At 44.7% G+C, this 14,884-nt stretch overlaps 1 protein-coding gene across 2 annotated transcripts in view; it reads right to left on the reverse strand.

Annotated features, from left to right (window-relative positions):
* Positions 1-1,500: 1,500 nt before the first annotated feature.
* PEAK1 (pseudopodium enriched atypical kinase 1) overlaps positions 1,501-14,884 on the reverse strand; it is a 190,073-nt gene continuing 176,689 nt past the window's right edge. The window contains exons 6-7 of one of the 2 annotated variants that reach the window (XR_006961219.1): positions 6,892-8,322; positions 1,501-4,131 (exon numbers count right to left, since the gene is read on the reverse strand). Coding sequence is in view for 1 of the 2 variants with exons in the window: in XM_047074749.1 (XP_046930705.1) it covers positions 7,159-8,322 (1,164 nt within the window). In the remaining variant the exon portion in view is untranslated. Of the gene's footprint in view, positions 8,323-14,884 lie in introns of both variants that reach the window. The other variant, XM_047074749.1, reaches the window with a different exon arrangement.

Below are 14,884 nucleotides of genomic sequence, written 5' to 3' on the forward strand. Positions count from 1 at the left end.
TAAGCATAATTTGCTGGGCCTTGGAGAGCAGGCAAAGAGCTCCTGGAGTGGAGGGCGCATACTCACAGCCCCAGGCACCCAGAGAGGAACGTGAACCAGTTAATCCCAGGTAGGAAAGAAATCTGGATCTGCGTTGAAAGCAGTCTGCAGGCATATGGAAACCAAAGACTCTATTCAAGTGTCTGGACAACGCAGAATCCAAGGCTGCTCTTGCAGAGGACCCACTGATGGAATATTCCCAGGGCTGGGTCCCACGCTGGGTAAAGTGATGGAGGGGCAACAGGACTTCTCCCCAGGTGCTCAAGTTGTACCAAAGGACAAAGTGATCCCAGTGGACGGGATGTTCAATTTTCTCTGGCCTTGCTCCATCTCACCTGGAGTCTGGCTACAGCAACCTTGAACTGGCCCCACCATCCAGGCCCATAGCCCTGAGTCTCAGGTGGGCCACTCATGCCAGCAGAGAATTAGACAGGAACACAAGCCTGGGGTATGCCCTCTCTGTGACCTCCCACAGCCCCAACTGCCTGCTTCTTTCTCTGGCCCTCTCCCTCCCCCTGCCCCAAGAAGCTGGTATGCTGTGCTCACAGCTAGGAAGGGCAGCTCCCCAGGATCCTCCCCGGCAAGCAGGCTGAGAGTCGCAGCAGGAAGAGCTGTGTCCCTGGGGACTGTCTCTTGAGTTTTGTTGTAACCCTTCCTTCTGGGCCCAGACAACATAGAGAGAACTTCGAGGCCACGCCAATGTGGGGTTGCCTCCTCAGAACACAAAACTCGAGTCTGGCAACCACTGTTTTGCAACATGCCTTAAATAGTACCTATAAATTCCAGAGTGATCGCTAGTGGAGAGGAGCAGAAACAATGGGCTACAGATAGTGTCCACTGTACAGGGTTTAGAGCTCTGAAATCTGGTCTAAATTTAGAGTCTACATGTTTGCACTTCCATCCATTCTACTCTTAATAACGTGGCAGCTGTTGCTAACCACTGCCAACTGCTGACTCTTCCCCCCCCAAGCCAGGTGGCCTCTCTGCTACCGAAGTGTCGGCATATTAGCTTGTCTGCCTTTGTGAGAGCCCTGCGGATGTGTACATTCATGTACAGGTAAAAGGTATGTGAATTCTGTAGCAGATGATGCTTGATGCTGTACAAGGGCCTGCCTCTGCTCCTATTGTCTGCACAACTCTGAGATCTTCACTGAGAGGGTCAGCCAGAGTCTGGTAACCAAGCCCCTCAAAATGTAGCACAAGCCCAGGAAGGCTGTATGAGGACTGGCCACCAGGGGGCAATCTCACACAGCAGACCTGCAGACTTCAGCGAGCTCTGGGGAAAGCCCATGGTCTTCACTTTCTCTTCTGGGCCTACTTTTCTCAGGTCAGAGAGGGAATGAACAGGAAATACCATCCAGGTCAGCAGAGGATGAAGCTCCAAGAGGGCATCTGCAACCAAACCCTCCCCAGAACATCAATATGGAAGAGTTACTGAAAAACAAGCGCTTGTCTGGTTTTTAGTGTATATTAAAACAAATTTATTTACACAGTAACATGATGCCACAGAGAACACAGCAAAGTACCACAGCAAACCAAAGGGCGGCACCACCTGGTGACAGAGGGAACCTTGCGTTGGTAGATTTATACAACTCTAAAATGTGCAGAGGGTTAAAGCTCCAGGAAAGAGCAAGAGAACAAGATTTTCAAATACAGAGTGTGGGCAGAGCCATGGGGAACTAAGGTGAGACTGGAATGAAGACTGCCATGATTCAAATGCTGAGAAGGAGGACATCTTGCTTCTGCCCTGATCTCATGCCCAAATGCCCTGCATATCAACAGAAAATCCCAACCCAGTATGTTCACGCATAACTTTCAAACTGGTGAGGGAACGGATAACCAAGTAGTACTTGGAGCAGGTTTCCTGAAGCAGTGTGGTTTATCTTTCAAAAATGCTACCCTGAAGCCATAGGGCTGTTCAACATTCAAGTTATCATGAGTGCAGACACACAGATACTTTCCACACACTATACGGGCAAAGTGGATTTTCCATAATACGATAATAATTGTAGCAAAATATAGGACTCTGTACTTCTGCTAGGTTAAAAAATTTCCAACCTCTTTTGATTCCCTGAAACTTTCTGGATTAAAAAAAAAGCATGAGGGTGAGTGGGATGGGTGAAGGTGAGAAGCTGGAAGGAGCCCAGAGGCTCTCTGGAGTGGGAAACGTAATGGGATGTCCGGAACGCAGGCCCCTGTAGCCCACTTAGGTGGGGAAGCTTGTAGCAGTGGCTGATGCAAAAACCTACTCTAATTTCAAACAGCTGCAGAGAGGGGATGTGTAACAGCTGTATAGCACCTTGTACATTCTGGGCACTTATAAATATTAAATGATGGTGATGAGTGGTAACCACCTCTGTAGGAAGGTTTATAAAAACTACTAGAATTTGTTAAGAAATCTCCCAGGAGCTCTTTAAACAAAGCTGTTGAGACTACCACATCTCTTAGAAAAGATTGCTCAGCTTTCCGAATCACACGGACATGATGAAGTTCCCAAACCGAAGTCCGGGCAACGGCCACAGTCACATCACAGGGAGAGCGGGGGCTGGCTCCTTCTCCTTAATTACTGGGAAATATCACTGTCTGTCCCAGACTTTCACCATCACCATCATCTTTTCTTTTTTTCCTAATATACAAAATGGACTTATTTTAAAAAGATAGGTGCTTTGTTTGGAGGATGGATTATTTTATCAGCCAAATACCTTGAAATGGAATGTATGTGAGTTCTTCTTCTCTGGCATCTGTCATAACTCAAGCATCAGGACAAAAAGGCTTGATTTCTTTGGTATAATCTCTATCTAGGATCTTGCGCTGTAGCTCCTCTGGCTTCCCTTGTGGCATCAGTTTTGGTCCATGGAACCCCGACTTTGGGCACTGCCGTAAGCACGGGCAGCTGGACTTCAGTGCACACTTCAGCAAGAGCAGCACTTGGATTTGTCTCGGCACAGCACTTTGGGCCTCTGAGAATATGAGCTTCAATGAGGTAAAACTAATAACCTGGTTTTGTGGGCAGCCATCCTGTTCACTCATTAGGCTGGACCAGAATTTTCAATCCTTATCAACTAGCGAGGGAAATAAAAAACATGTCAGAGTTGGCCTGGAGAGCCAAGTTTCTCTCTCCTTCGTCTTCAAGTATGTTTGTACTTTATTCATACATCTAGAATCATTTGGAATATAGGGCAGTATCCTAGGTACATCCCGACTTCTGGGACTGGTCTGTATTTTTTTCAGATCACTGTCCGTATAATCTAGGGAAAAATATTATTTGCAGGTTACCAGCAAAACCAGGTCAGGTTACTTCCCAGCATCAAAGTATTTTTAATTCAAATTTGGGAAGCTGAGTGCAATCTTTCCATGCCCTACTATGTAGTAGGCCCCAAAGATCCTTCATGAAAACTTATAATGCTAGAAACTTTAAAATACAGTTTTACTTCCAGAAATATCATTAATATTTCTAGAGGTTTAGATCTCTTGGCTTAACAGTTTCCCATGGTAACAAACTTCTTCCGAGTCTGGAAGCAAAACTGGCCTCCACTTAATCTGACAATGGAAGGCTACTCAGCCTCTTCAAATCCTAACAAGCATATGTTAGGCCCCAACATCAGTAGCATGGGTGCTTGGGCCCTGTCTACCTTTACCCAGTTCATCTCCAGAGGGCAAAGCTTGGAGCCGACTGCTATAGTCCTGGCCTCCAATTCTAACTTCGTCTAGGGATTCTTTCGTTGACTCCATAGGTTGCAACTGCTCTTTGTCCCATTCTGCAGTTATTCTCCACAAATTAGCTTCTGAGCATCACGTCGGTGTACATTTATCAAAGGGGCTCTTCCTCAGGCCGGCGTGGGAGAAGTCACGTAGTCCTAGTCCTCTCCGCAGGACATGGGATTCTCTTCTTTCCAAGACTAGGTTGTCACTCTAACAAGGCACTCTGCTATACATTCAGTCTTGGTCTTTGCTACTCCCCCCATTTCCCTGTTTCTCTAGCACCAAAATGTGTCAGAGAAATTGTTCTTGCTCATGCGGCTTAAGGTAAAGTCCCAATGATGGCTTAATTGTTCAAACTCTCAATATAAATGGAAGAATCTGTAGTACAGACTTCAACAGAATAGAAAAAAATTCCAATTAATATTGAAGACAATAACTGGATGTTACTCGAGAAAACATAAAGTGCTAATACTAGTCATAAAGCAAAACTCATGTATATACAGATGTCTGAAGGTAGGATTTCTTGCCAGTTGATGAATGAATTCAAAGATTCTACTATAATTAAAATGGGACTATAAAAAACTACTTGTGATGATATTAGATTGACTGAATTTCATTATTCTGGAAAAATATTCCAAGGACCATCTGATGGAGAACTTCTTGTCTAGAAATACAGTTATCTTGTCTGTTCTGCTCTAACTAACACCCCTTTCCCTCTCCCTCACATTCCTCAGCCACCACTCAGAGAAAAATTAATCTAGCCACCTGCCCCTGGGAAGCCTGAGGCCCTTCTCTGACTAGTTGGCATTCATCTTTTGGCCTTCACAAATTTGAATATAAAAACAGTACTAAACAAATCTGATGTGAAGGAGGTGCTCAGTTTACCAGTGCTGAAAGATGACGGTAGTGGGGAGTGTCCATGCCTATAATACCATAGGGTTAAAATGAAGAAGACTGGATCCAAGTCAAACAGAAAAAAAATAAAATAAAAAAGAAGAGAAACGAAAGAGGATATCTAGAGAGCCAATAAGCAAATAGAGGGACCAGGGAACATTCTTCATTAAATATGAAACCTCATTAAATAGTCAACATTCAAATTTACATGGGCAAGGCACCACAAGAATGACATTGAGAAAGTGTCTCAATCTGCAAACCGTCTGGGGGAGGGGAGGGAGGACTGCTGGGGGAATGTGCTGGCCGACATGGCCAGTGGTCTGTGTGCTGCTACTTCAGTGTATTAATTAGGCAAGGAGTTATGTGCACATGGGCTATGCTACGGTGAACTAAACACAGTCTGCCAGGCAAGGCGCAGCCAGGCCACAGGACACTGAGACAGAGAGGACTGCTGGCCTGCAGCGGCACACCTCCTCTGTGGCCATTCCTCGGGGCAGAGCCCTGCTCTCTGGCTAGAGGAGGCCAGACCCTGTGGGCCAGTGAGTCCTTTTCCTTGGGAGTCCTGTACTGCTGGCCAGGAGGACAGGGACATCCTCCCTTTGGAGCCTCACGTGTCCCGTTTTCTTAAAACAAAACAAAACAAAACCAAAGAAGATCACAATAAAATACATTCTTCTCCTTTCTTGATCCTCTTTGATATAGGTGAATCATATGAAAGGCTGTTAAAAATGTTAAAAGTTTAGAAACTTCCAAAAGGCCACTAATGTGCTATCTAAGTAATACTGCACAATCAGTCTTGGCTTTTAAGGAACTCTGCGCTGGCAGAGGAGGGTCCCAGAGCTCCCTCGCCGACTAGATGCAGAGAACGTGTCTATCAACCCCGCCACAGGTTGTTCCCCTCAGAGGCCTGGCCTCTACTTCCAGCACACGTGTGTGCACCCACGTGTACACACACTTACACCGTCTGAGTGACTCTTGGGATTTCAAGGTTGAAGTAAACAGATACTCACAGTTTTGAAGAAAACAAGCACACACATGTCACCTCCCACCCCCACTACCCGGAAGGAACACTCATCTCTTAGCGCAAACACGTATGTGCCAAGGGAAGAAGGGGAGGATTTCTGTAGAACTTGCTTCAGGTGAAGTTGCCACATAAACACTGTAATATACAGTTAAAACAATACATACAAAAATTGCACATATATTCATAGGAGAGGAGCACAGAGCCCATGTATGGTGCACAGCTCACAGGCACCCACCCCAGCATTTGAAATTGCTGCCAGCCATCCTCCAGAGCCATTTCGGAGAGTCCCAAGGAGCAACGTGCAGTGCAACTGGGAGGCAGCCTCTTCAGCAAAGGTCAGCGTTCTGAGGAGGAGGCCAGCGGTCTCATCAGTGGCCTCCTCCCCTCTCCGGCCTCTCACCAGCACACCGTGCCCTCCAAGCAGATCTCAGAGCTCAACTGACAGCCGTCTCATTCACGGCTGCTGTCCACAGCATTTGGTAGACTAGTTAACACTGGCCACTGCTAGAAAGAAGCTGGCCAATTACTGCTCAGGGGAACACCAGGAGCTGGGTTCCGCCAGCGCTGGCTGTCCACGCCGACAGCTCTGACAGTAATCAAAGACAGCACTTTCAGCTATTCCCCTGGTGGCCCCTAGGGAACTGCACATGTGGAAAATCATCTCCTGGTGTCCTGCCAGCTATTTATAAGATCTGAACTGTACTCACCCTGGAGAGGCATTGGAGACACCACCTTGGGTCAGTTCTATAATGGGCCACAAGTGGTTGATAAACCCAAACTTCATTGGCAAGTGGGAACAGAGTAGAGGTGAAGGAGAATCAGGCAGTGGCAGCAGAGGGGACCGCTAGGGCCATCCTCCAGGTGGTGCGCCCACTTGCCTATAACAAATGAAAATGCATCCATGACCCAAGGGATGGAATCTCTCCTTGTCTTTCTACTATCTGCTGGAACAAAGGCTATAGTCCCCAGAAACAAGACTGGGCTGATGCTAAGGATGGCAGTTCTGCCTGGTAAGAGTCAGTTATTGATACTTTAAAGAAGAAAAAAAAATCTGTTGTGAGAGCTTAGTGGATGATAGTAAGGACTGGTCAAATCTGTCTATTGCTAGTGAGAATAAATACTTGGTGTTAAAAAGACAGGTGGTCTTCAGAATTATGGAGGAGCTGGACACAGCTCAATGAGTTCATACTAAAGGAGCTGTCCCTTCAAGGATATACGTTTTCATTTTTTACCTGCATTTGGGGACAATTAGGGTGAAAGGTGTTCCAATGGAAGGCGACTGCACGGCTGTGCAATCGAATTTCTGTGCAGTGAAGACAGACCCAGCTTCTGACTGGATCTGGAACTGTGGGTAAGCTTTCTGAGCAGACTCATTTTTCCTGGAGAGGGATGGAAGGTCGGTCTCTCTTCTTTCCTTGAATTCTGTGTGAGTACTAGGAAGGGGAAGTGCATGGGCGACGTGAAGGTGAACACAAAAGACAAGCAGCAACCAGGACACACTAGCGGTGCTGCAGGGTTTTCACAATGCAGCCGAGGGAGTCTGGAGTGGCAAAGGCCAAATACTGAGCACAAAGCCAGTCCTCAAGGCTGACCCCACCCTCCCTGTCCAGGGACTTCTCAGCAAACTTGATCATCAGCAGTGTTCGCTTGATGTCTAGCCAGTTTTGGAGAAGGGCACTCCTCTGCGCTGGGCTAGGAGAGGCCATGAAAGTCTGGAAGAGATCCTCCCGGGGGCCCCAGAGTAGACACTGGAGGATGCCTTTGGCGTCTGAAATGAGGATCCGCTCAGAAGGGTTGGGATTGAGGAGGCAGCTGGCCAGCTGCTGTAGGCCCCGGGAATAGGGGGAGCGGAGTGGGATGCGAGGCAGGTCTGCTCGAGTGTATTCTTTCTCCTTCAGCTCTGGGTTCTCATCAAAGGGGTTGGGCAGGTGCAGCATCTCATAGATGAGGATGCCTGTCTGGAACTCATCACACTTTTTATACTGGGTGGCTGTTATGATCTCTGGAGCAAGGCGGGACTGGTCCCGGAGGATCTCAGGGTCCACCAGATGGCTCTTCTGCTTGGCCTGAGAGAAATTGCTCACTATGAGCCTTGTGGGGCAAGACGAGGTGGGGCTGGACTCTGTAGGCCCAAGGCCCTGGGTGGTTCTCCCTGGCTGGTAGTGGACAAGCAGCAGGTTCTCCAGACGAAGATCGCAGTGAGTGACATGGTAGGGTTTGAGGTGCTCAAGGCCAGAGCACAGCTGTAAGAGTAGCAGACACACTTGTCTCTCATATAAATCAGGGCTTTTCCCGTGCTGGGCCAGAGAGTCTCGCACAAAATCAGCCACGGTGAGATAGGGAACCTCTCTGGTGATGACCACAACGTGGCTTCTCTGCTTCCTGCTAATGACCCCCTGGCTTTCTTTCTGGGATGACTCTGTTTCAGAGCAGGGCTCTGGGCTTTTCCCATCAGTTTCTCCTTTTACCTCTTCTTCAGCCTCTTTCATTTCATCCTCTTCCTCTTCAGGGGCATCAGGATCCTCCCAGGGAAGCAGACGATTAGGGACTTCAGCAAGGAAATGCCCACAGTCCTGTTGGATGTTGAAATGGATAGCCAGACTCTGCCGGACAGCCAAGCTGTGATAATACTGCTGAGATTCTTTAGCTTTGCTCTTACAGATCTGAAAGAAGAAAGCAAATAACAACATAAAATGCACACTTTCATAACCAGGCTTAGATGTGTAAAGGAAGATTAATTGGAAGGTGACTGGTTAGAAACAGTGTTATAGTGAAGTCTTCAGAAAGGGTTTTGGTAGTCCTTTGCTGAGTGACAGTAATAATGGCAATAATAACCATTTTTTATGGCTATCTACATGCTGAGCACTTTATGTGTCTTATCTCTAGTCCTTACACTAACTCTTCAAAGTAGGCTGAGAGTTTAAGAATTTAAAACAACAGGGGCGCCTGAGTGGCTCAGTCGGTTAAGTGTCCGACTTCAGCTCAGGTCATGATCTCACGGTTGGTGAGTTTGAGCCCTGTGTCAGGCTCTGTGCTGACAGCTCAGAGCCTGGAGCCTGCTTCAGATTCTCTGCCTGCCCCTCCGCTGTTTGCACTCTGTTTCTCGCATTGTCTCAAAAATAAATAAAAACATTAAAAAAAAATTAAAACAACAAAGAGAGCTACCAGTTTGCAAACCTAAGTCTATCTAACACCAAAGTTTGCTTTTTCTACTGTACCTTGTACCTCATCTAGAAAATAGAACAACCAAAAATAATTTTTCACTTACATTCCGTAGACGCTAACAGCCGAGACTTATATGATAGCTCAATAAAGTGGGCCAGGATACCTTATTTTGTCATTGGTCAGGAGAGTAACACACAATTGGCCAGATAGAGTGTGGGTTTTCCTAATTTTCAATCAATGTCATTGTGCTGGTCACAATTCAGGCACTCATGGATGACTGGCAGGGTAGAAATAAAGATTTGAGAGAATCATTGGTCTGACCTAGTCAGAGCAAAACCAACATTTCAATGGCAGGACTTTGAGTTTCATGCTTTCCCTTAACATTAGGCCTTATTGAAAGGCCATATTTAGGTAATGAGACCTTTAAGAAAGAATTTGATTAAGGGGTTGTGGATCATGGGAGAGTTTTTTGATCACAAACACTAGGCAACAAGTTCTACATACCAAAGCAACTATTGTTATTTCTAGTCTTACAGGGTTAGAAAAGCAAAAAGTAAATGAAAGTACCCCTAAATGGACTCTGCTTATGATAGGGTGCAGAGAAGCTGACAATGGAAGACTCGGTCCCTAACACTAGTTCACAGATCATAACAGCCAGGTCAGAACAGCTTCTCCCCGAGCCTATTAACTGAGAAGTGCATTTTCTATCCTTAGCAGGGATATGCTGCCATATTTCACAGATATCTAAGCCTCCCAGCAACAGGCACTCTGAAATGTTCACACTGCCTGTTTGCTGCAGTAATACAGAAAAGAAGCAAATTTTAAAAAGGATTTTCTAGCTATTTTTATTTAAAAAGAAAAATGTACATTTTCCCGGGAGGATGCTGATGAATCTCAGTTCTGAGAAACAGCATGCTCTGATTTCCATTCAAATAGATATTAAGAAAAGTATGAAATAGGTGATGAGGATTAAAGAGTATACTTATCATGATGAAAAAACTGAAAGAAAAAAAAAGAAAAGAAATGAAAAACACGAAACCCCTAAAACAGCACCTGGGTGGCAGAGTTGGTTAACTGTCCGACTTAGGCTCAGGTCATGGTCTTGCGGTCCATGGGTTTGAGCTCTGCATTGGGCTCTGTGCTGACAACTCAGAGCCTGGAGCCTACTTCGGATTCTGTGTCTCCCTGTTTCTCTGCCCCTCCCCCATTCCTTAAAAATAAGTGAACATTTACAAAAAAACCACCCAAGGGAGTACCCTTGGGAGAGGAGCATCCCTTTCTCATTCACTGTGTTTATACATATTTATTATAATGAGTGGTTTTTTTTTAAGTTTCTCTCTTTCTCTCCCTCTCCCTCCCTCCCTCTCTCTGTCTCTCTCTCTCTCTCTCTTTCTCTCGATGGGAGGGAGGGGAAGAGGTCTGAAAACAAGTTTTTTCAAGTCTTCTACCAGCTACATCATCTAGTCTTGAAACTGAGATAACCCCAGGCAGAGTTCAAGTTCAAACATATATCTTTCAGAAAATATTACCTTTGGAAAGTTCTCAAAGTCTCAGTACACACAGTATAATATATAATTCTGTATACTCATCAATCATGGCATGAATTCTTTCTATACTGTACTGTTGGCAGTATTTCATATTTATGTGTCAGCAGGTATTTAAAAACCCTATACTTGTCATCATTTAGTTGTATAGGAGTTGGATATAGCACACAACACCATTAACCCCATTTCCAATTTTAATAATTTGCTCAACATCACATTACTGGCTGGAATGAAAGTTTAAAGTTCCCAACTCCTTGGTCTTTGAAAAGTCAATGTACCACTGAGTTTAGCTGAATGAGACTGTAGTTAAACGCTAGCAGTCATGTTATAGAAAGGGCACTCACCAATGAACTTGACAGGCCTGGGATTTACTCCCGCCACTAACTGTGTGACCATGGGCATGTCTCTGGGTTTCAGTCTCCCTAAATAAAGGAGACAATATAAAAAAAATCCTGTGGGAATGCAAGCTGGTGCAGCCACTCTGGAAAATAGTATGGAGGTTCCTCAAGAAACTAAAATAGAACTACCCTATGACCCAGCAATTGCACTACTAGGCATTTATCCAAGGGATACAGGTGTGCTGTTTCGAAGGGACACATGCACCCCCATGTTTATAGCAGCACTATCAACAATAGCCAAAGTATGGAAAGAGCCCAAATGTCCATCGATGGATGAATGGACAAAGAAGATATGGTGTATATATATACAATGGAGTATTACTTGGCCATCAAAAAGAATGAAATCTTGCCATTGCAACTACGTGGATGGAACTGGAGGCTATTATGCTAAGTGAAATTAGTCAGTCAGAGAAAGACAAAAATCATATGACTTTACTCATATGAGGACTTTAAGACACAGAACAGATGAACATAAGGGAAGGGAAACAAAAATAATATAAAAACAGGGAGGGGGACAAAACAGAAGAGACTCATAAATATGGAGAACAAACTGAGGGTTACTGGAGCGGTTGTGGGAGGGGGGATGGGCTAAATGGGTAAGGGGCACTAAGGAATCTACTCCCAAAATCATTGTTGCACTGTATGCTAACTAATTTGGATGTAAATTAAAAAAAATAAAAAATAAAATTAAAAAAAAAATCCTGAAACCTACCTCACCAGAGCAGCTGTGAGGATTAAAGGAGACTAATTCCATAGAGTTGATCTATAAATCTCAAAGCTTCACAAATGTAACACTGATAATGACTAAAACCTGCAAATGTTAAAAGTGATATAATATTATAGAATCCTCATGTTTTTCAAACAGAGAGAGCAAAACAGAAAAATGCATCTTTCTTTTTGAGTCCTGAGAGCCACCTGCCCCAGCAGTGAGACTCTCTGAGGTTTGGTAGAGGGCAGGCAGAGAGGAAGAACTAATGTCCAGGACCTCCAGGCCAGGGTCAGCCCTGACAAGCAAATCAAACTGGCAGTATGTTCTGGCCCAAGACAGGCCAATATAAGGCTCTCTTCTCTCTCAGAAGTGTTTGGTCAATCTGTAGGTTTTACTATGCTAAGCTGCACTGAAAAACACCTGCCACTCTGTGGTTTGGCATTAGAAGCAGAGAAGATATTCTCATTGTGACTGCCACTCTCCTCATGTTATCCTCATGGTATCTGCTGACACACAGACACACACACTTGTATAAGATTCCCCAGAGCTGTGTGACTAGACAATGAACATGGGCACTACAAGAAGAATTTATGTTTAGTTTCACAGATCAATTTGAGATAAAGGTTCAAAGTGATTTACAAAGAAGAAATGATAAATCGCTCAACCAGTGCGGATGCTCTGAAGGAAAATGGCCTGCCTGGAGAGCCGACCTGAGCAGGTGACACTTCCTTATCTCCCCATCTTACAATATGTAGACAGGCCAAAGAATAATGGGTCACTCTAGTTTAAAGGGCAAAGGGAAAAGGGAGAAGACTGGAGCATGACAGAGGGAAACAAAATACTAGGGCTTCTAACTGGTTTATAACTGTGAAAACAGTTACAACCAAAATACAGACCAACGGAGATTTCCAAAATAGGATTTCTTATGTGATGAGTATCTCATAAATCTTTATTATGGAGCTTTGTGATGATGTTAATTTAGGTAGGAGTATTATATTATTCTATGTACCACATAGTAGCCATTTTTCAAATATTAATAACTTGACTCCTTTAGTGTTTTTAAAAAAACTCAAAATTACCTGACTTCAGATGATAAATTTCTAGTCCAAAAGTTATTTCAGAAAACAAGCTGCTCTTTCTAGAACAAATGGACAGGGTTCTTCCTGCTGGTTGTTGTTTTTACCTCCCTCTCTTATTTTCTCTATTCTACAACAAAGTGACTTCCCCTTGGCCTCCCATTTTCATTTATCTTTCTTGAAAGGAATTTACATTTCTTCCCTCAAAGGGCAGTTGGCTTGAACTGCAGGAATTTCCAAAAAGATTCCACTCCCCAAGAAGAATGATTTCCACAGGACTCTGGGCTCCCCCAAATTTTGAAACAGGAACAGAACAGGAGCTGGAATGGTCCCATATCTTCATGCAAGATTCTCTTTTTTAACAGGAGAAAAATCATCTCATATTTGTTTTGACTCCGTGGGAACAACCTATTTAAACTGCCACCAGTTCTGACAGATTCTGTACTGTCCACACTTTCTGAGTGGGAAGCAAAGCCCCGCGAGAGCCCGAGCCACAGTGACACTAGAGGGAGCTGTCACATCACCATCCAGGAGTCATTTCTGGGCAAACTGCAGCCTAGCGAAGTCAGGGGCGTGACGGTTGAATCTTGTAAAATATGCCATACGTCCTCTTTCTGGACAAGTTACTGCTTCTATGAAGGTGACAACGCCAAATTCATGCAAAAGAAATGCTTTCTGTGAAAAGCACAAACAGGAAGAGGTCACCACAGTGACCCTACTGGCCTGCTTGCCCACTGAGAAGGCACACCTTCCTGAGCTACTTCTCCAGAGGAAGCCAGAAGAACATCAGAAGGGAAAGCCAGCCAGGGGTAGCTACACACCCACCAATGTGGATAACAGATTGCTGCAAAAACAAGGGCTTGTGGGGAAATTGAGTGTCTGAGTTAATAAAGATGAGTAAGGACAGACAAGGAAAAGGAAAAATATTGATTAATAGTAACTGAGCAAACAAGTATCTGATGGCTCCTTAGCACTTTCCATCTGGGAAAAATCCTGAAGCAATTTAGACAGAGCTCCAAATACAGTGGAATGGGGAACCCTTTAACCACTGATAAATGACCTACTGGAAAGTGAAAGAAAACCCCATGCTTCCAGGGTCAGAGCCAAATTACCCTCTCCTGAGACCTTCCTAGACCCAGGTCAAAGCATACAATGCTTATACAACCTGATGCTAGTAGGGAAACAGCTTGATAATTGTTCCTCACATGCAACCTGAAAAATTTAATTTCAAACATTCACTTCAATACAGGGGCTCATTTTCCGTGTTGCTCATGGCAACTGCTCTGCATACCTTTGAGTCAAGTTTGCCATTATAAAGCATTTATGTTTGTTATAATAATAATCTCAACCGAGACAGCTAACTTTTAAAAAGCAGAGTGTGGGGATGCCTGGATGGCTCAGTTGGTTAAGCGTCCGACTTCGGCTCAGGTCATGATCTCATGGTCTGTGAGCTCGAGCCCCACGTCAGGTTCTGTGCTGACAGCTTAGGGCCTGGAGCCTATTTCAGATTCTGTGTCTCCCTCTCTCTCTGACCCTCCCCCGCTTGTGCTCTGTCTCTCTCTGTCTCAAAAATAAATGAACATTTAAAAAATTAAAAAAAAAAAAGCAGAGTGTGGGGAGCTTTGACTGTAGAGCCCCATTAAAAGCATCTGGGAAGAAGACAGTGTATGTGTCTGATACTACTGACCCTTTCAGAATGCCCACAAAGACTGGAGCCGGTAAAGAGGATGTACATCTTGCTGTCCTTTCAATGTTGGGGAGTAGAGCAGATATCCAGTTTAAGGCAACAAAGTGGGGAGGTAGGGAAAAAGGTGGACATTTGGTAACACAGGAAGGAAATGGCTAGGGAATGAATCAGTTGTTGAAGAGAGTGGTATTATCCATTCTCCTTTAACTCTTCTTCCCAAAGGAATGCTGTTGTTTGTGGGGGCGGGGGGGGGGGGGGCGGGGGAGGAGCCTATTCACTGTCCTATTTTCTCACTGACACACTCTCTTCAGCAAACTCATGGCTTCAATCGTCTTGATATATTGCTGATTTCCATATTTGCAACCCAGACTTGTCTTGGACTTTAGACTCATCTATATAATGGCCTACTTGATTTCTCCTTGTGTCTGTTCCATACCACAGACCCTTAAACTTAGCACAACCAAACCCAAACTCTTCATCCCACCAAACCTCCTGTTTTTCCAGTACTTCCTCTCTTGGTGAATGGTGCCGTTATCTGTCCCAATATCTGGCTAAGAAATTCACTCTGAATTTCTCCTCCATCTTCACTTCCTACATCTAATAAATTACCAATTTTCATCGATTCTGTTCCTAAATACCTTTCAAA

The sequence above is a fragment of the Lynx rufus genome, unplaced genomic scaffold (assembly GCF_022079265.1).
Source record: "Lynx rufus isolate CCGP_SWC_20201006 ecotype Redwood Valley unplaced genomic scaffold, mLynRuf1.p SCAF_13, whole genome shotgun sequence".
Taxonomy (NCBI): Eukaryota; Metazoa; Chordata; class Mammalia; order Carnivora; family Felidae; genus Lynx; species Lynx rufus.